The sequence below is a fragment of the Venturia canescens genome, chromosome 1, assembly GCF_019457755.1.
Source record: "Venturia canescens isolate UGA chromosome 1, ASM1945775v1, whole genome shotgun sequence".
NCBI classification, from domain to species: Eukaryota; Metazoa; Arthropoda; class Insecta; order Hymenoptera; family Ichneumonidae; genus Venturia; species Venturia canescens.
The window spans coordinates 17,640,489-17,663,406 of NC_057421.1; the positions used below are offsets into that span (position 1 = coordinate 17,640,489).

The 22,918-nt window shown below is 37.2% G+C and overlaps 2 protein-coding genes across 15 annotated transcripts in view; one reads left to right on the top strand and one right to left on the bottom strand.

Moving 5' to 3' along the window:
- The first annotated feature begins 634 nt into the window (after nucleotides 1-634).
- Nucleotides 635-6,066, top strand: GlyS (glycogen [starch] synthase). The gene is made up of 12 exons (XM_043433194.1): nucleotides 635-790; nucleotides 1,482-1,639; nucleotides 1,915-2,099; nucleotides 2,683-2,879; nucleotides 2,985-3,177; nucleotides 3,327-3,589; nucleotides 3,652-3,862; nucleotides 3,972-4,108; nucleotides 4,201-4,333; nucleotides 4,442-4,828; nucleotides 5,081-5,287; nucleotides 5,390-6,066. The coding sequence occupies exons 2-12, from the start codon at nucleotides 1,501-1,503 to the stop codon at nucleotides 5,420-5,422; spliced, it is 2,085 nt and encodes a 694-aa protein (XP_043289129.1). The 5' UTR covers nucleotides 635-790; nucleotides 1,482-1,500; the 3' UTR covers nucleotides 5,423-6,066.
- Nucleotides 6,067-6,337: 271 nt separating this feature from the next.
- Wdr62 (WD repeat domain 62) overlaps nucleotides 6,338-22,918 on the bottom strand; it is a 104,055-nt gene continuing 87,474 nt past the window's right edge. For 7 of the 14 annotated variants that reach the window (XM_043433179.1, XM_043433180.1, XM_043433182.1 and 4 more), the window contains 19 exons: nucleotides 22,694-22,854; nucleotides 21,960-22,296; nucleotides 21,253-21,419; nucleotides 20,764-21,088; nucleotides 20,461-20,671; nucleotides 19,661-19,910; nucleotides 18,835-19,297; nucleotides 18,364-18,429; nucleotides 17,900-18,013; nucleotides 17,402-17,571; nucleotides 16,985-17,263; nucleotides 16,512-16,674; nucleotides 13,934-16,376; nucleotides 11,660-11,808; nucleotides 11,368-11,575; nucleotides 11,154-11,280; nucleotides 10,676-10,866; nucleotides 10,510-10,530; nucleotides 6,338-9,532 (listed from right to left, as the gene is read on the bottom strand). In XM_043433179.1, coding sequence (XP_043289114.1) covers nucleotides 9,144-9,532; nucleotides 10,510-10,530; nucleotides 10,676-10,866; nucleotides 11,154-11,280; nucleotides 11,368-11,575; nucleotides 11,660-11,808; nucleotides 13,934-16,376; nucleotides 16,512-16,674; nucleotides 16,985-17,263; nucleotides 17,402-17,571; nucleotides 17,900-18,013; nucleotides 18,364-18,429; nucleotides 18,835-19,297; nucleotides 19,661-19,910; nucleotides 20,461-20,671; nucleotides 20,764-21,088; nucleotides 21,253-21,419; nucleotides 21,960-22,296; nucleotides 22,694-22,854 — 6,234 coding nt within the window. In that variant the 3' untranslated portion in view covers nucleotides 6,338-9,143. Of the gene's footprint in view, nucleotides 9,533-10,423; nucleotides 10,531-10,675; nucleotides 10,867-11,153; nucleotides 11,281-11,367; nucleotides 11,576-11,659; nucleotides 11,809-12,396; nucleotides 12,532-13,933; nucleotides 16,377-16,511; nucleotides 16,675-16,984; nucleotides 17,264-17,401; nucleotides 17,572-17,899; nucleotides 18,014-18,363; nucleotides 18,430-18,834; nucleotides 19,298-19,660; nucleotides 19,911-20,460; nucleotides 20,672-20,763; nucleotides 21,089-21,252; nucleotides 21,420-21,959; nucleotides 22,297-22,693; nucleotides 22,855-22,918 lie in introns of all 14 variants that reach the window. The other 7 variants (XM_043433192.1, XM_043433191.1, XM_043433193.1 and 4 more) reach the window with 7 other exon arrangements.

The following is a 22,918-nucleotide window of genomic DNA, read 5'->3' on the forward strand; positions in this document are numbered from 1 at the left end:
GAATATAATAATACGTTTAGTGGGAATAGTATACACGATTAGCAACGGTGTGATAAACGCTCTGGCAGTATATTAATGTATATATTAATTAAACATTATACATTATATACATCTATATAGATGTAATGTTCTGTTGAAGAGAAAACACGTTATATCAAGAAATTCGGTAGAGTTCGGAACAATGACAGCCCTGTGATCTGCTGATATTTCGAGATTCACCAAAACTACATTTAAATTACCAACTGCCGATCAATTCGATTTCACAAGAAAAAATTTGAATTTTTGATTTGAAACTTTCTGTAGATTCTCGAAAGAAGACTTCTATTTTTATAAGAGTATGGGTTATTTGAGTTACTTATATTAACCTGTCGTATCGTACCAATTAATTGAATGATTATTATCATTATGGCTCTGTTGGTACATGACATTGTTCAATGACCGAGCTATCGATGAAATTCCTTATTTCCCGCGTTGTGTACTTGTACGCCACCTAGATTTCCCGGGTGATGAATGAAATGCCAAGCCGAAATTTTCGAATTTTGTGAGTCGTTGCTACAAGGAGATTTATATATATTATGTATGTATCCCCCCTCCCCCCGTGCTGGCAAGCTCGCGCAGTCTCTTCAGGGATTCGAGTTCTGAACATATAGTACCGGTTTGACCTTTCTTCGTAACCTTCAATTCAAGTCTCACTGCGAGCCGTGTAATATCTCTTCGGGTCACTCCTACGCTCAGTGTCTCGCGTGTTTCCTTAGAGACTTCCGAACATTCCGGTGTTTCCTGATTGAAGGTGAGTCAAGCTTGTTTACATTTGAAACAAATTTTTCATTTAAAATAATACAAGATTTTTTTGTCTTCCGCAAACTTTTGTCTTTGGCGGAAGCACGAGAGGCATAAAAGTTTTAAAAAAGGGCACAACAGTGTGAATAAGAACTCATGATTTAAAGTTGAGCACAAGGAACCAATCAATTGTTCTTTTTTTTGTTATTTGTTTCGATCGAAGGTATCGTATATCCTGGGATCAAATTTAGTGTGTCTTGCCTCGATTGATTATTGGTAATTGGATCGTCGCGCATACGAATTCCTCCTGAAGTAGCTATTGTGAATATTTTATTTTCGGAGTTATTTTTACTTATTATATTACCGATATCCGATCATTGCAATCGTTACGTCGAATGTCGTGTTATTTAATCCGGATGTAAATTAAGATTCTCTGTTCGATCAAAAACAAATCGTATTATCACATTTTTATCACTGATCACCATTTTTTAATTATTGAGATTAAGTAATTGAAATAAGTATTGACAAACACAATTGGAAATTCGTCTTTTTTTTTATCTAATCTTTTTATCCAGGCCGAAGGTCATTGCCTTACATAAAATTAAAGATTAAAATTGACACAGTTTTTAGCTTATCTGACCAAGTTGCATTTCTTAATGTGTATTATACAACAAGTATCAGTTTAGAATTTATACTTTCAGATTATTTTGTTATTACAAAATGTCGAAGGAAAGGGCTTCTAGACGATTTTATAGAGTTGACAGTTGTCATGACTTTCTGGAAATAATGGATCGTGGCCAATCTGCTCAGCAAGAAAACAGGTGGAATTTTGAAGTAGCATGGGAAGTAGCCAACAAAGGTGATTATTTTATTCATGATTCCAAAAAACTTGAGATCTTTGTCCATGATTATTTAATTTTGGGTACAAGGGAATGATTTCTTTGCAGTATTTTTTATTTGTATTTCAGTTATTTCAAAACAAACAAAGAAATTTTTTTTTCTGTTTTTATTGATAAAACAAGCAGAAATTTATGTGATAAAAATTCAATAAGTATACAGATATTTTGGTATATTTGGTAATTTAAGATTTGAAAATGAAATTTTTTGTGATTGTATAAAATTAAACTTTTTCAGTCGGTGGTATTTATACTGTTATAAGATCAAAAGCTTATGTATCTACGGAGGAAATGGGTGAACAATATTGTATGATTGGCCCATACAAAGAAACATGTGCAAGAACTGAAGTTGAGCAAGCTGATTATCCGCAGGATACTCCAATGTACAAGGCTGTACAAGTTATGAGAGATCAAGGATTCAAGGTAAGAGATGTCAAAGTTTATTAACAAAGTTCAAGCCCCATTTCTTGTTTTTTATCTATTTAGAAGTTATTCTGAAGAATGATGTTAATTTGATATTACACGCCTGTTCAACAATTTCAATTGGATCTCAGTGCTGCAAACTTCAATAGCATTCAAAATGAAGAGCAATCGAAAAGTCCAAAAATTTTCAAAAGTTTTGTTAAACCAAAAATTTCCCTGCATTAAATATAAATATATTTTGACAAAAACACATTTTACATGAGTATTATGAGCAAGATTCATCTCAGAATATTCTACGTAAACTGTTGAAAAAAATGATCTCAGACTTTTTATTCATTCACCTTTTCAAATGCACGCATTTAAAGAGAAGATTTGGCGACAATCCAAGCCTTGAGCCCAATTTGATCAAAGGTCACGTACACTGCCTTGGTCATGCGCTCGTCTGTACATGTATATAGATATATTCACATAAAGATAAATAAAACGCCACGTGCGCTCGAGCACACATGTGTTCGTCGAAGAAATATGAAAATCGAATAATAATGAAATTGTTATTTAAAAAAACTTTTCCTTGCACATTTAGGTTGTAACAGGAACATGGTTAGTGGATGGAAATCCTCAAGTTATTCTGTTCGATATCGGAAGTGCGGCTTGGAAATTGGACGAGTACAAGCAAGAATTGTGGAATTCTTGCAGTCTTGGTATTCCACATTTGGACATTGAAGCTAACGACGCGATTATACTCGGCTACCTACTGTGCCAATTCATCACAGAATTTCGGTGAATACACAATATTTGAAATTACACGACCTGATTCTGCTGACAGAATGATATGGCTAAAGATGAGGATAAAATGAAACGAAAATTTCGACTTTTTGCCAACAGAAAAGCAGCAGAAAGTTACTCAACGGCCCCACCTCGAGTTCTCGTTCATTGTCACGAATGGCAAGCAGGAGTTGGTTTAATTGCCTTGCGAACAAGACACGTCGATGTTGCGACTATTTTCACAACCCACGCAACTCTTTTAGGAAGATATCTTTGTGCTGGAAAAACTGATTTCTACAATAATCTGAGCTCGGTAATATGAGCAAATTTCAATATATTTTTCACATCGAATAGATGATATCAAGTTCTTCAATTGCACGATACTCAAACTTCAAGACAATATTGATTCATTAAGATTGTTTATTCAACCCATTATAGCAAGCATGAAAACCTTTTTTGCAGTTCAATGTAGATGAAGAAGCTGGGAAACGTCAAATTTATCACAGATATTGTATGGAACGTGCGGCTACTCACCTCGCGCACGTATTTACTACCGTCTCGGACATTACTGGATTCGAAGCTGAAAATTTGCTCAAACGCAAGCCAGACGTAATAACACCGAACGGTCTTAATGTCAAGAAATTTTCGGCACTCCACGAGTTTCAAAATCTTCATGCAGTTAGTAAAGAAAAGATTCACGAATTTGTTCGTGGACACTTTTACGGGTAAGTTCATCAAGAGACAACATAAGAAGAATTCCTTTAACTTTCTTATTTGGTCTTGGCAGGCATTACGACTTCGATCTGGAAAAAACTCTGTATTTCTTTACTGCTGGTCGTTACGAATTCGGCAACAAAGGTGCCGACATATTCATCGAGGCATTGGCGCGTTTGAATCATCAATTGAAAACTTCAAAGCCCGATGTCACTGTTGTTGCATTTCTTATATTCCCCGCTCGGACGAATAACTTCAACGTCGAATCTTTACGTGGTCATGCTGTAAGTTTATATGGTGAAAAATTGAAGTAGGGAAATCCGACAGATATAAATCAATGAAAATTATTTCGTGTCTATGAATAATTATAAAAACAGAAATTCTCATATTCAGGTGACCAAATCATTACGAGACACCATAAATGAGATTCAAATAAAAATGGGCAAACGCATGTACGAGATGTGCCTCTCGGGGAGATTGCCTGAAGGTCAAGATATGTTACTAAAGGAAGATATTATTAAAATCAAAAGGTAAATAACGTTTCAATTTTTTCATAAACTGCCAAGAAACAATTTGATGGAAAAAATGATTGTTTCTAAAAAAAAATGTTTTTTTTTTCTAGATGTTTATACGCTTTGCAACGAAATGGCTTACCGCCGGTAACAACCCACAATGTTGTTGACGATTGGAACGATCCGGTCTTGGCTGCTGTTCGAAGGTGCAACTTGTTCAACACGGTTCATGACCGCGTGAAGGTAATTCAATATGTCAGCACTTCCGTTTCACAATGAAACTTTGGTGAATAAAGCACTGCATTTTTTGAAACTGATATTAAAGCGGAAAATGAACGTTTTTGTTAAAAGATTGTATTTCATCCGGAGTTCCTTTCTTCGACGAATCCACTTTTTGGTCTGGATTACGAGGATTTTGTAAGAGGTTGTCACCTGGGTGTATTTCCATCGTATTACGAGCCATGGGGCTACACTCCGGCGGAATGCACAGTGATGGGAATACCGAGCATCACAACAAACTTATCAGGCTTCGGTTGTTTCATGGAGGAACACATAGCTGACCCTATGAGTTATGGAATCTACATAGTCGACAGAAGACACATCGGGATTGAGGGTAGTGTTCAACAATTGGCACAGTACATGTTTGATTTTGCACGCTTGAATCGACGACAACGTATTATTCAAAGAAATCGTACTGAGCGTCTGAGTGATTTGCTCGATTGGAGGAATCTTGGAATTGTAAGTTTCGTTTTGTCTTTTAAAAACTGTTCACGGTTGAATAAATATTAAAATTTTTCATCATAGGTTTGAAAAAAGTCCCAAATTTAACATATATTTTTGTTGAATGTTCGAATATCGTATTTACAAAATTTTCAAGGCTTAAAACGATTAATTTCTTTAGAGAGTCATCTAAATAAAAATGCATAAAAAATAATCTATTCGAACACCATTAAAATTTCCGTTAACTTTATTTTCATATTGCTTCTGCAGTATTATCGTCAGGCTCGAATAAAGGCGTTAACAGCAGTGTACCCGGAGTTGGCTGCGGAAATGGGTGACGGTAGCTATAATCGAACGTTCAATTATCCACGACCACTGAGCGAACCTCCATCCCCATCTTCCTCTCGAATAACAACACCTGCTGCATCTGTCCACGGATCCGACGACGAAGAAGATGAAGTCGATGAAGAAAAAGAGGTCAGTTTTTAGTAGCTTCAGATCGACTTTTCATAGACATGAATGTTTGCCATTTCCAATTAGATTCGAATTGATAACTCTAAAAACAAACGTTATTTACAGCTTGAAGAACTGAGGCAAGAGGACGGAAGATAAATAAGAAGAAGCTCTTAACTCGAAGCCTGGTTGTCCAAAAACACAGAGAAATAATCAGTAATTGTGCACTTAATCTTGAAACAGTGCCAAACCTCAGAGCAATGGAGTCAAGTTCCAAAGTACCGTTTAGAAAAATAGATCGTCAAAAAATTGTTTTTTTATAGCGAATCCATATTTTGTTTTTATTTTAATATGAAGAAACGATACTCAAAAGTTGTAATCATGTTTTCAAACAGTACCATTAATTGTACTGAAATGAGTAATATTATCGACCAATTTTTTGAAAATATTTGTATAGTATTATGTTATTAATTTTTTGTAGACATTTATCTAACTTTTACACTAGCCTTGTATAACTCGATTCTCATTGTGCTCATTCTCTATTGAACGCTTACAAATCATGAAGGACGAGTGATCAATTGTATACATTCTGTGTGTGTATCAGACTGCCGATTGTTTTCCCCGAAGAGTAATGATTGTCTGAGTCATTAATTAAGATTGTTACTGTAAAACGCAATAATTACATACGACTGATCTAACATGAAACAAAGTAAAAATGTGCAATGTTTTATTTTTTGATGTATATGAATAATAAACCGCTACCGCGTCTGTTGATATAAATATAAATATATATGAAATAAGAATGACAGAAAATAAAATCATATTTTTATTTGCTTAGGTTCCCAATAATACAAAAATTTCGATTGCTCCCGTTCATTTGTTATTCGATGTTTATTAAAATCTGTTTCAGTACCAATGAAAAGTTCATACTGCTTCGATCAATTCCCTCGAATTACCGGATCGCAGTTTCTTTTTGTCCTGTTTAATTTTGAACAGAAAAACGCTGATCGATGTAATTTATTTTCGTGATTCTATATCTAACTAGCAGATGGAACGGGACACTGAAAAATTGTATAGATGGTATTGTTGTTTTTATTATTATTATTTTTGCTTTTTTTACGAAGAAAACGTTACATGTGGCAAATCTACACAACTGGGGTCACATTCTATTATTCAATCGCAACTTAATATGTATAGTATATACAGAATAGAATAAAACCATATTAGCATAAAGATGATTTCAATCTATGTTTGAAATAACGTGAATAACAATATACAAAAAAAAACAGTAATGAACGTATCAAGCAAGCAAACGCAACAAAATGATTTCTTGATCGACGCACAAACAAGAACCGAGGTATCAATGATTTGGAATGAATGAGGGATATTTGCCAGAAACAAGAAAAGCGGTTAAATATTTCTACGTAGACCTAATGAGATTCGATATTTTACGATTTTTCTACAACGGTCCTCGACACGATATCAATAATTATCTACGGGTACATTGTTAAGATTAAACTTAAATTGAAAAAACTGCCCACGTACATTCACACAATGATTTGACACTACGTAATGTCGATATAATTTGTTTGACAATTGATGAGCTCTGCATCATCGTATACGGGGGTTATCATCGAAGAACAATCATAGTGTAAAATATGAACTTTCTGATGGAGGAAGTTCCAACTTTTCATTTGCTAGATAAAAATAAGTGTTTGCGTTTTTTCGACGCGATTCAATTATCATGCGTGAAGAACGTTCTTTTCCAATCAAATGAAAAATATTGAACGATTGTTTTTCAAAGGTTTTTCAAAAGGCATTCATACCGAACAAAAGTAACAGTAGAAAATCGAAAACGTTTGAAGTCATAACGAAATTCGTAATTTTTACAGAACTTTGAAATAATCCCATAATAACAAGATCGAAAATATTATATGGGACCCGATGGAGTCACAGAATTGACAGGCGTCACGGCTCATTCCTTTTTTACACTAAATGGCACAAGTAATAAGTTACTCAATATTCTGGGAGATATAAAGCAACAAGTATTGTACATTATAAGATTAAAAAACGGGTTGAATTGTTTCATTGATTCCACGGGCGTTAGTGATACACATTTAAACTACTTCGATGCTTCTTATACATTCGATTTCGATCATTTCTAAGATGATTGAAAGGAAAGGAAAAAACAAATGTAAAAAAGACGGACCGGTTACTGGTTAATTGAGCAGAATGGTAATTTGAAAAATGAAAAGTACAGAAACCGCTAAACGACGCGAAATATATGCAAGGTCGTATTTTATGTTTTTTATCGTTCTTTTTTTTTCCATTATTTTTTTAAATCTATAATTACGGGCTTACGTGGAAAAATATGTCAGTACACGTCAATTCCTATGACAAAATACATAGTAGTCGCTATTGCAAGCTAATACTTCCTTTTTTAGGCTGGTGCAGATACTGATTTTTGTTTTTTTTTCCTTTTGTTTTGATTCGCATACAGTATCATTTTCAATAGTGCAAACGATCAGTAAACACTTCCGGAGCCCCATATGTACGTTGAGAGAGGAGAAGAAGTGTGATGATTTTAATTCGCTTCGTTCATTTGTTTTACTCATTTCTTTTGTTCAATTTTCTTTTTAAGCAACTCTAAGAAGCCCAGTATTGATTGATACTTTATTTTTTAAAACGACTGATTAACAACTAGATGCAATATACTTTATCTATTTTCTCTCATTTTCAATTCATTCGCGCAATTGGCAAGTTTTTTTTCATGCCGCGTAATCAGCGGACGAATATTATCGTCATCTTTGTCCAAAATAGCGAGGAAACTATTTTTTTTTTTTTTTTTTTTTTTTAGTTACCTCTCAGTTATTTAGACCATAGGTTTCGTGAAGCCTTTGGTTAAATTAATGTGTACATGTACATATATTTGAACGAGACACACACTCAATATCCAAATACCGCTCGGAAATACCACACATTATTTTTAGACATTTACGCATCAGAATAAATTCACAATCTAGCCTACTAGTCTTTAGTAATTGGCATTTCACGGCGTATGGCCTAATGTTTATGTAGTAGGATTATTCAAGTTCCGACTTAAATGTTTTTCAATAAATATTACAATCCGAAGATATCGATTAATATCGAAATGTCACGCTTACGTTATCAAGGAGAAAAATTAGATTTTTTATTTTTCACATGGATGTTTGCTGATGTGTGACCAATTTTGTGAAAGCTTTTTATTCCTTTTTCTGAATTCGAAAAACACCTTGAGAGAATCTTGGCAACGGCGGTGCGAAGTTCCCAATTGAAGATTGCCTCATGGCCACACAAATTTTCTTATCAATCTTTGAGTTGCAATTCGCAATATTACGATGTACGATCCGATTCGATAATGAAATAACTGTAGAGGAGTTAGCTCTCAGCGGCATATCAATAAGTTCTGATTTTTCACTATGACAAAACTTGGTGCGTTATTGAAGTAATGACTTGTACAACGTTAGGGAGTGACTACTCTAGAACCGTCCTCAAAAAATTCCATCCTCAATCTCTTCGCTTCCTATGGCTCAAAAAATAGCTGCTCCATCGATCGAATGGAAAAAAGGAAATCACTCATCTCCATCTGAATCCTCAAAGTTTCATGCACAAATCCAAAACATTTCAATATTTTGGCAAGGACGAGATGTGAGGACGGAGAGCGTAGGTTGTCTTTTTTCCTCGATCATACACCGCAGACAGTCTCGTGGCAATGAAAATATTTTCATGAGGTACGTTGTTTATATTCTCTTCGTTCATCTTTCATTTTCAACGTCAATTTTTTTTTCTTTTTTTTTATCTATTCAATTTTACGTGCAATACTCGACGACTGGACGGATATTTAGGTGTGATTAGTTTGATTTCCGGTCATTCTCTGTTGCATCATGCTAAGCAATAGCTCTGAGTATTGCTGCATCATATTGACCACCTTTCCTTGATCCTGACCAGCAAGCAATTCTTGGAATTTCACCGTTGCCTCATTCGCACTCACACCGTCAGCTCCGACCTCGTTGCCGTCAGTCTGACTCGTACCGGCAGCTACCACGAGACGTAACGTGCGCATTGCTTCATTTACCGACGATTCTAATCCACGTAACATTGTGTCCCTGTCCAGTGCCTCGCCTGATGAGTCTCCACTGCTGTCTATTGTTAATCTTTTGTAAAGCTGTACAACGTTGTCTGCAGTACGTGTCAGCTCGTCGGCAATCGTGTTACACAATTGTGTAGATACTGTAGAAAAAACAAAAGTTTCAAAATTAATGATCCGTCAATGCATACTCCAATTGACATTTATTCAAAAATAAATTCATTCAAATTTGTATCTTTTGTAATTATGAGATTAAAATTTTTTTCATAACACAAATTAAATGGTTTTCGAATTTCAATGAAATTATGGAAAAATCCATATTCATGACTGAAATTCTAAACAATAATTAAACTTCCCAATCGTAGTACCAACGTTTCAAATGAACCACAATGTAATATGCCAATGGAAATTAAATTCAAAATATTAATAGAAGATAAACGAAGTCATAATAAATTAATATAATAAAGCGTGGACTTTATACAAAAAACTGACTATTCTTAGAGTACAAAAAAAGTCATATATGTATACATATGGAGTTGAACGATAACGACGTGCATCATGCGGATAAAATGTTACAACGTTCCTGAAATCCGTATGAGACCATGCTATTTTATGATTCGATATTGATTCGTAATTACCAATGAATCGTATAACTCTAAGCCAGGACCAGAAAAACAAAAATAAATGTATGTGTCGAAAATTTTTTTCAACGATAAAAATAGATGCTTCGAAGCGTCGGATTGATGAGTGGCGTGGTGCTGGGTGGAACGTTCAGAACACAACGTATAAAATTCCATAAATTCCATACATAAACTGTCAAGGTTAATCTAGCATGAAATTTCACACGAAACATTCAAAATGATTGTAATCTTATGGCATTTTCGTTATTTTTTGTTTTACTTGAAAGAAAAAAGTGATCCTGGCTGCTAGAAAAAAAAACTACAGACTGACAAGACTAGTCTGTAACTATTTTGGCTACGATTGATTTTCCATAAAACAAAAATATTAATTTGAATCATAGCATGATCACTTACAAATTTTCGCGTTTTTTACTTTGTCAATTTATCTGTTATTAATAATTTTCACATCACAGCATTCTCAATAGGCGGCATTAGTTTACCTAATCTGTTATCCGTGTCTACTGTAAAGATTAAAGGTTCGCATTAAAGATGACAATAGCTTAAGGAATAATGACAGAGTTAGACAACGTCAAACGTCAGATTTTGATGTTTCAACAGGTGATTATTAGCATAGGAATATTTTTATTTCCACGAGTGAGTACTTACATTCGGCACTGGCAACGTCGATTGCACGATCAGTGTCCTTTACGGGGAGCTCTTGAGGACTCGGCTCAAGTTGATTTCGATTCGCTACCGATAGTCTAGCAGTGCCTTGTCCGACTACTCCACTCGTTCGACCATTTGTTATGACTGTACTTGATCCTGATCTCCTTATGGTTGCACCCGGTATGCTCAAACTGTAATGTAAACAACATTATTATAATTCATAATTAACGAGGTTACCAGTATCGCAAATGAAGTATTTGCAATTGGCATTTTTATGAAGTTTTTATTTTCGTATGATGACATTTATATTTCTGGATCTAGAATCCAATTCTATGTTCTTTCATTTCAAAGCTTTCGTTATTTTAACCAATGATGTTTGAAATATTATGAAAATTTACTTAAGACAGATATTTTCGTATGATTATCCACATTTTTGTAGTATAAAAATGTGTTGTGAATGAAAGACAGAGGAATTTACCTTGCCCCAGAGTGATCAATACTGATACTTCTTGGCCTGGGTGGAAGTGCCGGCTTTCCACCATTTCCATTGGAGGACGTGTCCTCTGAGCTAGAATCTTCCTGATTTCCTACTTGACTTAGATTCACTGAAAAATTGTATTGAAATAAACTTTGTCAAGGCCCGCGAAGGTTGTGTTATTGAATGGCGAATCGTATTCGATTAATCAGCATACCACTTGAATAAGCTCCTTGCATGCCTCGCCTCCTCAACACCAGAGGAAGATTATTGCTCGACGATGAGTTTGGCTTTATTTGGTGATTTATTTTATTTTGCGAACTTATAGTTGGCCTCATCAAGCCGCTTATACGGTTGTTCGATGACTGATTGTTCCAACTTCTTCCACCAACAGCAACGCCCGCATCGGATTCAGAATCGCTTTGCTGTAAATGAGACCAAAATGACACTAGTGAGAAATAAGTTTTTGATGAAAATTCGTTCTCCTCGTTTGGCAATTACTAATTTACCTGATTCAGCACTCCTACACTGCTACTTCGCGTCATATGAGACGAATGATTCTTAGTTGAAACGTGTCTTGATTGGGCACCCGAATTACCATTTCCAGGACCACTCCTGGACGATGCATTTACATTTCTATTGCTTATTTTTCCTGAAACTGTCAACAACCATAAGATGTTTCGTTCTCACAAAAAAAATTCTCATACATTTGTCTCAAATTTGGACTCGAGTGAGGCGGTGCAATAATTATTATTGAAAAATCAGAGGAGAAGTTTGAAAAATAGAAAAATACATTATTTTTACTGCAGCCGCACAAGCCGTTACTCTGAGAAAGCTAGCTGGCTTTTGGTTATCGGAACAAGATGAGATTACGGGAAAACTAGAGTCGCATAAAGTGAATTTAATCTCAAGAAAAGTTGGTAATTTTTTCAATTATTAGCGATACTCTTTCAAATAATATTTCATATCAATTATTACATTATTAATATCGCTAATTTATTCAATAAAAAAAATTTGTAAAATATCCATTACGCTGAGTACTTGACAATAATTTACAATTTTCTATTCGAATTACCAAGAGATCTGATAAAATTGTTAGTGCATTGATTGAATGATGCAGTCCTTGCAACTATCTATTGAATAAAAAATCCTACAAACGTAAGGAGATCGATATGAAAAAAAAGATTTCTCAATAGTTACGAGAAAAATATAACGCATAAAAAGGGCAGCAAGCATAAGGGGATACCTTGTATTGGACCATGCAGTAACCGGTTTGGTGGGCTGACGGAAAGGTCGCTGAGCGAGCAGGCACGTCTCATGCCACTCCCTTCTTCTTCGCTGTCGACAACTTTTGACGACAGTCTCCCCCCATTACTGGCAACTGTTGACAACACGCACACTCATGCATTGCACTACGAAAGGCTACTAATTTCTGTTTTCATTGCGAAAGTAGCAAGTTGATGGAATACGTAAATAAATAAAATGATTTTTCAATAGACTCGCAAAAATTCAAATTCGGAATATTTTCGTTCCGAGAATTCATCGGTTTTGTCAGGACTTATTCCTCAAAGAAATTTCTTCTTTTGCGAATATAATGATAAACATTTTACATAAATGACAAATTAACGAAAATAAATAGAAAAAAAATGTTATCGGTTATATTTTGGGGTTTCGGGATGATTATACGGTTCGATAAGTCGGAGAGGATCGGTAGGAACTGATATGGGAAAGGAAAACATGCGGTATGTGTCACGAAAGTCATGCCAAACGAAAAATAAATCTTGGGCCAAGCCTGTCGTCTATGCCTGTAAATCACAGCAGAACTGAGAAGTAACTCGCCGTTGCCTTTCTGTCTCGACACAACGAAACGTTGAGGAAAAAAATCAAGTATCAATACTGCGTGAAAATTTGGTTACATCGAGTGAAGATATCATTTTTATGTGTACGATTGATGAAACCTCACGCGATTAGGCACAAAACATTTTCGAAATCGATGAATTATTTTTTTTTTTTTTTCAGGTCCATGGTGAATTTTCATTTGATTAAGAAAAGCGTTCTCGATGTATTAATGAATTCATTGTAATGGCAATATGTGAGTGAATTAACGAAGCCATGAGCCCACTGAGAGACACATAACGTGCGACGACGAATATCTTTTATAAGTACATCGATAAGTACATTCGACTACTAGACGTTCACTACTGTACAGAATATATAATTCTTTGAAGAACATCGAATATCCTGTGGGTAACCGATCAGTTTCGACTGGAGCCCGACGCTTTTCATTCGGATCTACAACTCACATTACATTTTCTGCATGTCCTAACGCGATTGTTTCAAAAAATTTGTTGTAAGATTTTGAGTTAAAATCTCCAAAGTTCCGAACTGTCAATACTTTTTAAAACGTTTACAAAAATTTTGTTAAAAAAAATGCAATTGTTTTGTAGAAAGTAGATTATTAGTCACAAAAACAACGCGCTTTTCTTAGTACTTGGAAAAAAAAATGATACGATCTCGAAAATTGAATTCTATAGAGATTTTTTATATGTTGAAAATTCGATTACTAGTTTCAATAATAACAACGTTAATTGGAACATTAAATGTGATTTTATACTCGTTTAGGAGTGGTTCAGCAACGGATTTGAATTGTATAACCGTAAAAAAAGTTCGTACCCTTTCACGAGAACGATCGGAGCCCACTTGGATCGTACGAGTGGAAAAAAAATTAAACGAAGAGAAAATAAACAATTTTTTTTTGTAATTTCTTCGGGCATTTGTAATACCTGCGAAGTGATGCTTCGAAGGTAGTATATCTTGACTGATAGTCGGCAGTGTCTTGGTCCACTTCATCTGGCAACGTGATGCCGGTGGCCACATTCTTTTAGGTGAATTGGCGCAACTCGAGGCCGGTGTGGAGGAGCCACTTTCCATGAGGGATCTTTCGATAGCGGGGAAATCATTGTAATCACTATCTTCACCGCCCGAATTGCCACGTAATTCTCGTCTCGAGATAGAACAACGAGTATCACGTTCAGCCTCGAGTTTCGCAAAGTTTTCGTTGTTCTCTCGACAGGCAGTCATTCGCAAATGTTTTTCTTTCATAAAATATTGTTCGCGTCGTACGAGATTTTCAAATTCTTTGGACAATAGTTTGACGGTGCCCTCGATAGCTCGGGTTATTCGAATGTCGACGTTGCTGCTCTCAGTATCATCGATTCTTCTCGTTGATTGCATCGCTTTATCCGAAATTTCTATTTGCGTTTCGTGACAGGATGACTCGCTAGAAGGAACACCATTTGGCTCGAGTGAATCGTAAGTCTCGAAGGTGTCCTTCGTTGGTATTTCATTATCGAAACATGCGATGTTACGTTCACAGGAAACGTCTTGTTTGTTTGAAGCAAACGTTTCTTGGCTGTGATAAGAAGTTTCAGTAGTGAATATCGAATCATTTTGTACGTGTTGGGTTGCTCGCATTGGTATTCCGTAAAACGGTTTTCGCGTTATCTGTTCATCGTAATTTTTAACGGAGTAAGAGTCGAGAATTTTCGAGTCTTTCGACTCATCCTTTAATTCGAGATCATTTGGCGATTTTTCCTCGTTCTTGTACTCCGTGTGACCAACACCAGAGGATCCTAACGTATTATTGTCCGAGCACGGAAGATTTTTCAAGCAAATAGTTTTCTGTGCCGATGAGTCAACGTTGTATTTGTTCCAAGCTGGTCTGGCACGGTTTCTCATGCTCTGAGTTCGTGAAAAATTTCGCTTCGGTTTCGGCGGTTTGTGAGCGACGAAATCGTTGAGTATCAGCATTGACTGAGGCTCCTTCGAGGATGCTTTCATACTGCTGCTCCGTGACATAACGTCGGATTTTTGTCCTACGCGTTGATTCGTACCATTGCTCGGGTCGTCGACGTTGAACTCGTAATAAATGCACGTACGATTTGGACGAAAATTTTCCTCGGTGTAGCTAATTCTCGCCTCGCTAAGTCTCGTGTCCTGTAGTGATTTTGACCTGAAGACTGCACGGTTGAGCGAAGGAGCATCCGTTATATCCGGATTATCAGAAATATCGTTGGGGTCAACGTTGTTTGGGTTACCGCTGTACGTCTCGGAATTTTGTCGTTTGCGTTTGTAGTGAGAATCGAAGAGCATCTCGAGTGGCGCTGACTTCACCATGGAGTCCGAGTCATCGGTGAGTACACTCTCTGTACTACGGTGATCGGCGTTTTCTTGAAGTGGAAACATTTGATAATCGGACTCGTCGGTTAGGATGCTCTCTTGACTACGTCCAGCTTGAATCTTTCGCCTTGACAAGAAAAAACTGGCGCTTGAATGCCGATCATTTTCGTAACTCGTGCAATCGATCATTTCAGTAGGATTACCTCTACAAAATGATTCTACCGAAGCATCGGACAAAATACTCTCTTGAGAATGTGTCAATGGCTTGTTTCTCTCGAGGCCATCGTAATTTATATAATTCGTATTGTCGACGGGTGTATTGAGATCCGTATGAATGTTAATGTGATACTCACTGACGCATCTTCGGGGTGGATTTTTGAAATCACCCTCCAACGAATCATCACTGAAATTGCCATTTGCCTCGTTGGCGTCATCCGATAAGTCAGCAGATATTTCGACATTACGCTCATTCATCGCGGGCAAACTTTCGAAGGATTTCGCGATAGTTTCAATGTCCTCTTCGTTGTCGTCGAGGCCAATGAAGTAACTGCAGGATCGTCGTTTTTGAGCGAATCTTGCGAAGCGATTTGCATTTTTACGGCACTGCTCCTTGAGCAATTTCAGTTCTTCGCACACTGGCGATTCGGGCAACGAATGATTTGTTTTGTTTAAGGAGAGCTTGTACTTTTCAGTTTTCTCGAGGGTCAAGGTCAACGGACGAGATGGATGTTTCATCCCCGAACGTTCCGTTATACACGACATTGTTCGACTCTTCGGCAAACGTGAATTTTCGTTTGACAAATCGAGTTTCGTAAAAGCATTCCCAACACCTATTACGCTCTTGTTAGTATTGTTTTTTCGTGGTTTTACATTGGGCTTCAGGTTTGGCATGGGTTTGCGGGAGTTAGTTGATATCGCGTATTTCAACGGTTGTGAAGTTCTGTCGTTACCTGTACCAATTCGGTTTGAACGATGATGCTTGTCCGGTATGTGACTGCTGAGATCCGATATACTCTGGCTCGTTTTTAACGATGATCTGTAGCCGACCTGTTTTTATTTCCGTCAAATAAACAATTAATTACAAATAAATCACTTATTCCTCGTCTATGTAACATAAAACGATAACACGTGCATGTTAACGCGATATACTTTGAATGAACGATTAATTGAAAGTATACTCACACTCTGCAACTTCCTCCTCGTTTCTTCGATTCGCCTTTGAAGTTCTTCACGTTTTTTCGTTACATCCGTGTCAACTCTCGAGTGTTTTGTTGCATTTACAACGGCAGTGTTACGATTTTTATTATTCTGGTTTTCGCCACCGCCACCGTTTCCACCGCTGAGTCTGAAGAAATTTTCATAAAAATGGAATATTACTAATGAATACATGGTAGAGAGAAACTAACAAGGACTCGAGTCTCGTGCTAGAATTCGAAATGTCAAGAATTTTTTTACTATTAGGAAAAAAAAAATTCTGTCACAACTTTGATGCCCTCAAACCGTATTTATACAAAAATTGAATGTGTATTGAAGCCGATGATGAAGTTCGCTGGCTCTTCGTCCCAGTATTTTGAAAGATCAAATTTCTTGATATCTCAAGTATTTTTTTTTTTTCATACACTAAGAGTCGAACAACTGAGCGTTTCATTACTGACCTGCCATGGAATTGAGAGCTGATGCTCGTATTTTTGCGATTTGTTGGCTCGTCAGCACCGCTGAGAGATTCGAAAGCGTTTTTCAGATACTTTTCCCTTTGACTAGCGAGCTGATCGAAACCCTCGGAGCTCGCCTCTGACAGCATTGACAGAGGGTTCCTCTCGGCGCTCGGTGTCGATGCACCGCCTTCCGAATCCGAATCGTCTTGACTTCCGGATGCTGTCATCTCGCTCGTTCGGCCATTTTCCGCTCTAGGTTTCTTGCTTCGCCTCTGGGATCTGTCAACATGAGATGTGAACAAAAGTGTTCAGTGAAATTGTTGAAGATGTGTAAACTAAATATCAAATTATTGAAGATAATATCGCCTCGGAGCTTTTATTTTTCGTTACGATTAACATACGAATTATAATTCTTACCTCCGAAGTTCTTCTACATCCATTGCATTGACTTTGAATTGATTCGAGACAGTATCTTCAGGAGGTGGATAATACATGAGGCGATGGTGCGATTTTTCTGAACCGGTCGTGCCATTTTCACCCTCTGAGTAATCCTCAACGTCACCGTCGTGTTCGGTACTTTCATGATCCTAAATTGCGACGATTTTTTCGGGCAAAGGGAAGAAAAAAAACGATCGTATGGAGTCGGATGCATGGCTAATTTACAATGCAGTGGAATTCGTATTATGAAAAAAAAACAACATTGAGCAACGATAAGCGTGAATTTGATCGATACGAAGAGCGTTTGAGTGAATAATGTGAAAAAAAAATTTTTTAAATGGGACTAAATGTAATTTCGTCGGGAATAAAATGAATTCTGAAAGTCTTCGTTGATACAATCGACGAAAAGACTTTGAAAGCCGCTGCAAACTTTTTGTGTTTTTCTTTCGTCATCAACAATGAATTGACCCAGTGTACCTCGAACTTGAAACTGCCGAGGCTGCTGTCATCGGTGTGATGTCGACTCCTTGATTGACGCGTCAATTCCGCAATATTGCTACCTCTAGTTATTGTCACGCTACCACCAATGACCTACGTGAGTGAGGCGTTTGCGATGAAAATCAAATCGTTGAAAAAAAAACGAAGACAAAAAAGAAAAATAAAAAATTATTACACAATGTACGAGAGTTTGATTTGATGGAGAATTAAAAAAAAATGTTTAATGGCGTAGCCAAGCAGATTGAACGTTCCATGCGATGGTAATCAGGAGGAGAGTGGTTACCCACAAATCACGAAGTAAAACAATGATGCCATCATTTTTATCCCAACAACGTTCAAGTTCTACTATAAGAGCCTCATGGTTTTACCTTTTACAATTTGCGAATAATTCAACCTCACTAAGCCATAGACGGTTATTAAGCCATAAATAGTTCGGTTAGTACCTGTTTTGTTTCATCAGCCAATTCCCTGTAACTATCTGGACAAGGCTGAAAAACTTCTTCTTCTTCCTAAAAAGAAATGGCCAACGATGTCGTTATTGCAGTGAAATTTGTATTAAGTTGTTAAAAGATGTGAAAACTCATGAAATTTAGCGGTGATTTTGTTTTTACGTTGAACATTGTTTGTGATATATTGCAATATTAATTATAGTCCGTATGTAACCAAATGACGATAAGTATCTTCGGCAAAAAAAAATGAGCAGTTTTATCATTATTCGTTGCTACATCGAGTGAAACACACGAGTTTTAAGAGTAACAAACACGTTTCATTATTATCACTTTGTCATGTGAGGTTATAGTATAAGATTAAGTAAACGAGTGAATGGATTTAAAAAAACTCAATATGGTTAAATAACTTATAAATCAACGTGTAAAATAGTTGAGCAATTTTGGGCTTTATCTACGGGGACTGACCCTTTTGATGAGAATAGTATCACGGCGATAATCACTGCTGCATTTAGTTTCTGTTCCACTGTCGATCGAGCTGTCTTTCGAGCCACCGCCACCACCACCGCCGTCCGATTCATTGCCGCTCCTCGTCGGAGGAAATGGTATTATCTCGTCGCTGTCGTAAACTGATTTAACGGTAATTCCATCGCCCTGTTGAACACGCTGTGCCCAACGTCCCTTTGGTAAGTCAACGCTCAAGGACCTCCCTCCTGAACTCACTGACGAACTTTCGTTTATGCTCGATGTTGTATTTATCTGTTTTTTCGCCCAGAGCGGTAATTGTCCGACGCTGAAGCGATAGTCAACACCGACACTTTGAGGCGATGGATTGGCATTCGGATCCAAAAACTCTGGAGGTGGTGAGCCAAACGTGTCGTTGTCCAACTGTATACCGATTCCCGTACCGTTTACTTGAGGCGGTGGTCTCCTTAAAAAAAATTGAGTGTATTCTTATGGACATTTCAGTTTCAATAGATTCATTGTCAGTATTTATTTCATATATTTAATGCAACAATGGTATTGAGCTCATGTCGCTGAAATGCAGCGATCAATAAAACGTAGAAATATTTTAGCTCAAGTTCTAATTGATATTTTTACTATGAAAAATTCAAATTCAGATGAATTTTAAAGATAAGAATTATTCCGCATCTTGTTTAATGTAGTGTAATCGAAATGATATTGCAGTTGGTAATATTTCAAGACGAAAAAGGTTTTTTTAGTTTCACATTTTTCTTTCAACTTTTAGTATAAGAAATGATGTGAATGTGGCACGAAATGTCACAATACTTACTTTCCAGCACGCATTGCCTGCTGAGCTAGTCTTGCTTGCATTGTGACGACCATGTCGTGCGGGACTCGCCAAACGAAAACGCAGCCGTCACCGCTCGCCGAGACGAGATGACGACAATCCGGACTGAATCGGAGACCCGTTACAAGCTCCGAGTGGCCAAGCATTGTTGCCATACACTCCCCACTATAATAATCGTATACGCAGAGGGTTTTGTCGGTGCACGAGGTTGCGACGTATATGCCGGAAGCATCTGCGAATTATTCAAACATATACTCGGAAGAACGGAACAGAGGACGTTCGTTTTATAATTCAGTTCGTTGTTGATGATCGACCATTATAATAATCATCTAGACTGAGTGGGTAGAAAAAATATGCTTCGAAATAGCTTCATAGTAGAAAAAGTAATTGTTATCGCGAAAAAATATTTCGGTTTATAAATGACGACAAACAAAATATATTTTGGATACATTTTAACGTCAAAGCGTGTTATTAAATTCAGCGACGTAAGAAAAACGACAAAATTCTCCGATAAACATTCTGGACGAAACACCGAACGATCATTTGATTAGTGTTTGTAGAAAAAATCACAATTCTTAACAATACTAACAATAGAAATATCGCGTTACAATAAAACAATACAACGTTACACGTTACACACTAAAACAATTCAAAATTTTCAACGAGTTCTCTTCATTCGGGAGGAGTTTCAAAAGTCTTCGTCGCTGAAGTTCTCTCGCGTGGCACCAGAGAAAAACTAAAGTACAGAGCAGAAGAATGAAGAGAAAAAAGCGTAACTGTACCTAAAACGACTTTAATGAGCGAACCATCCTCGCCGACCGAGCCTTTGAACGTTTTCGAGTGCTTTCCCGTCGTTACGTTGTAAACTCTGATGTTGCGATCTTGGCAGGCGGTAAGAACATGCTTTTGGCCTGAATCTACTTCCATGTCATACAGCGTCGTTTTACCTTGGGCATTGTGACCCCGAGCGAATTGGGGCGGACTGTCAGGCATCTGAAAAAAAAAACAAAAACAAAATGGGTAAATAAGCATCTCAGAAAATTGCAGACACAAAATTAAAATTTATTTGAACGAAATATTCTTACAGATTGGAGCTGTCGAAAAATGATGCTCTTATCGGCACCACACGAAACCATCTGTATCTGATCGGCTTGATTGTTCTGGCTGAAGAATCGCACCGCGGTTATCGACGAGCTGTGATCATCGAGCGTTTGCAAAAAATTGTAACCCTGATCAACGCTGAATACGTGTATTAGACGATCCCTCGAAGCGCTCGCTAATAATCTCGGCGAGTCCATCGAGTATCGGGCGAATCTCGAGTATTCGAGACAAAGTACTTCGGCATCATGAGCCTCTACGAGACACACCTCTTCCAAGGATTTAACATCGTGGATTCTTATATTTCCGGATCTGAAAATACTCAATGCAGTCTTTATTCGCTCCCACAAAAATGTCAAGAGGAACCACGACATTTTTTATTTCTCAATGCATATTTTTTCAAAGCTCTTGAAATATGATAATTTTTCTTCGATTTTGTGCAACGAGACTTTTGTCAAAAATCGTCACAAACATACCTGTCCCCAGAAGCAAGATGCTTGCCATCGGGACTGACCCTTATCGACCTGACACCGTTGCGCCCGTCATAAGAAGCATCGCTCTTCTCCGCTGTACCGGCCGCGGCAAGATCGAGGTCTTTCAAGTAGGTCAATTCAGGATCGACGTACAAGACTTTAAGTAATTCCTGGGTGAGTGTAATAACGGTACATTTTGATTAATGTAAAGCCCCGTATAATGAAGCGTCATAAAAAACGAAATTGATTAAGCTTTTGATGAAGATTTAGTGTGTTGGAAGTTTATTTACTCAATATGAAGTCTCGGGATACCTCCATCAACATGCTTTGTAAGAGTAAAAAATATACTGCTTGACATGGTGCTCATAAAGGAGAAATACTTCGTCAACATTTTTTCAACATCGTATTTTCTGCATTTTTACAAAATCATAACTTCTTGTCTAGTCAGTTTGATACAATATTTATCAATGTTTTTGCACGAAGGTAAGTTTCAAAAGATTGAACTCCAATCGAATGATGATTGACCGCTTTGGTAGTACTTTGTACAAAAAATTACGATTACTGCTCAAGAGGCATGAGGTTTTGTAACCCAATTGAGCATGATAAAAAGATCACTCATGATGATACAGGCCAGAGTCTCGTTTGGGGAAACGATTATAAAAAAATGTACGTAGGTCCAGGCTATCGAAAGATGAAAGATTCGAACGTACGTTGCTATAAATGTTTCTCTTGTACAGAGTGTCGTCGGGTGCCAAGTCTTTCTGAAGATTCCACACGCGTATCGTATCGTCGCTGGAACAAGTGATGAAACTGCCAGGTGGCATGGCGTTAGCCGAGTCTGCTCCAGTCGGATACATCTCGACGCCCCATATGCAGGCAGAGTGATACAGAAACGAGTGAGACTTTCCAACTCTTCGAATGTCTCTAACGTCCCACACGTATATGCTGTGATCGTTGTAAACGCACGTGAGCTTGTTGTTACGCTCGTCGAATGCGAGAGCTATAGCGTCCGGGTATCTCGCGTTTGCTGGATGCTGCGACATGTGACTAAAAAAAAAAAAGGAAAGAAAGAAAAACGAGATAAATATTTTTCGAAACATAACTGGTCGAGTTTCTATTTGTTCGATTGGAGATCGTTGGAGTGAAAAAAATTTATCATTTCGATCTTTTCGTTTTTATATGACGACTGTGAAATAAAATCGTCGAAACTATTCTGCAAAACGGTCCTTGATAAGAGCCCTTTCGATAAAATTTTTTCCATTCTTTCGATCGAGTTCGTACGAATATGTTTTTTCAATTGATGTTTTTGAATTGATTGAAGATTCTTTATATTTTTTAAAATGATGGTAACTCATCAGGAAAGGAACTTTCAATGGGTCATTTTACTCGGCTATCTGCTCATACCGAGTGTACTGAAATTTTATGAAAATATTTCAAATCTTACTTTATAGACAGTCCTTGAGCGACGTCCACACCCAAGTAATGAGTTCGAGGGAGGGTCGTGACGAATTGTAAGCTAGTTGGACTGAAGCATCTCACGATGCCTTCGGCGCAGCCGATGAAAATGTATTTTTCACCAACCGATATACAATTGGCGCTGGTTGTCTGTGAAACGAGAGAGAAGCAAAATACGAGTTGATAATCCTTCGATGAAAAGGCAAGGGGGAGA

What these genes read in the sequence shown, in the direction of transcription:
- GlyS (XM_043433194.1), top strand. Translation starts at nt 1,501, where the DNA reads ATGTCGAAGGAAAGGGCTTCTAGACGATTTTATAGAGTTGACAGTTGT. An exon ending in CAATTCATCACAGAATTTCG is followed by an intron (nt 2,880 to 2,984) that starts GTGAATACACAA and finishes TTTTGCCAACAG; the next exon opens with AAAAGCAGCAGAAAGTTACT. An exon ending in TCTACAATAATCTGAGCTCG is followed by an intron (nt 3,178 to 3,326) that starts GTAATATGAGCA and finishes CCTTTTTTGCAG; the next exon opens with TTCAATGTAGATGAAGAAGC.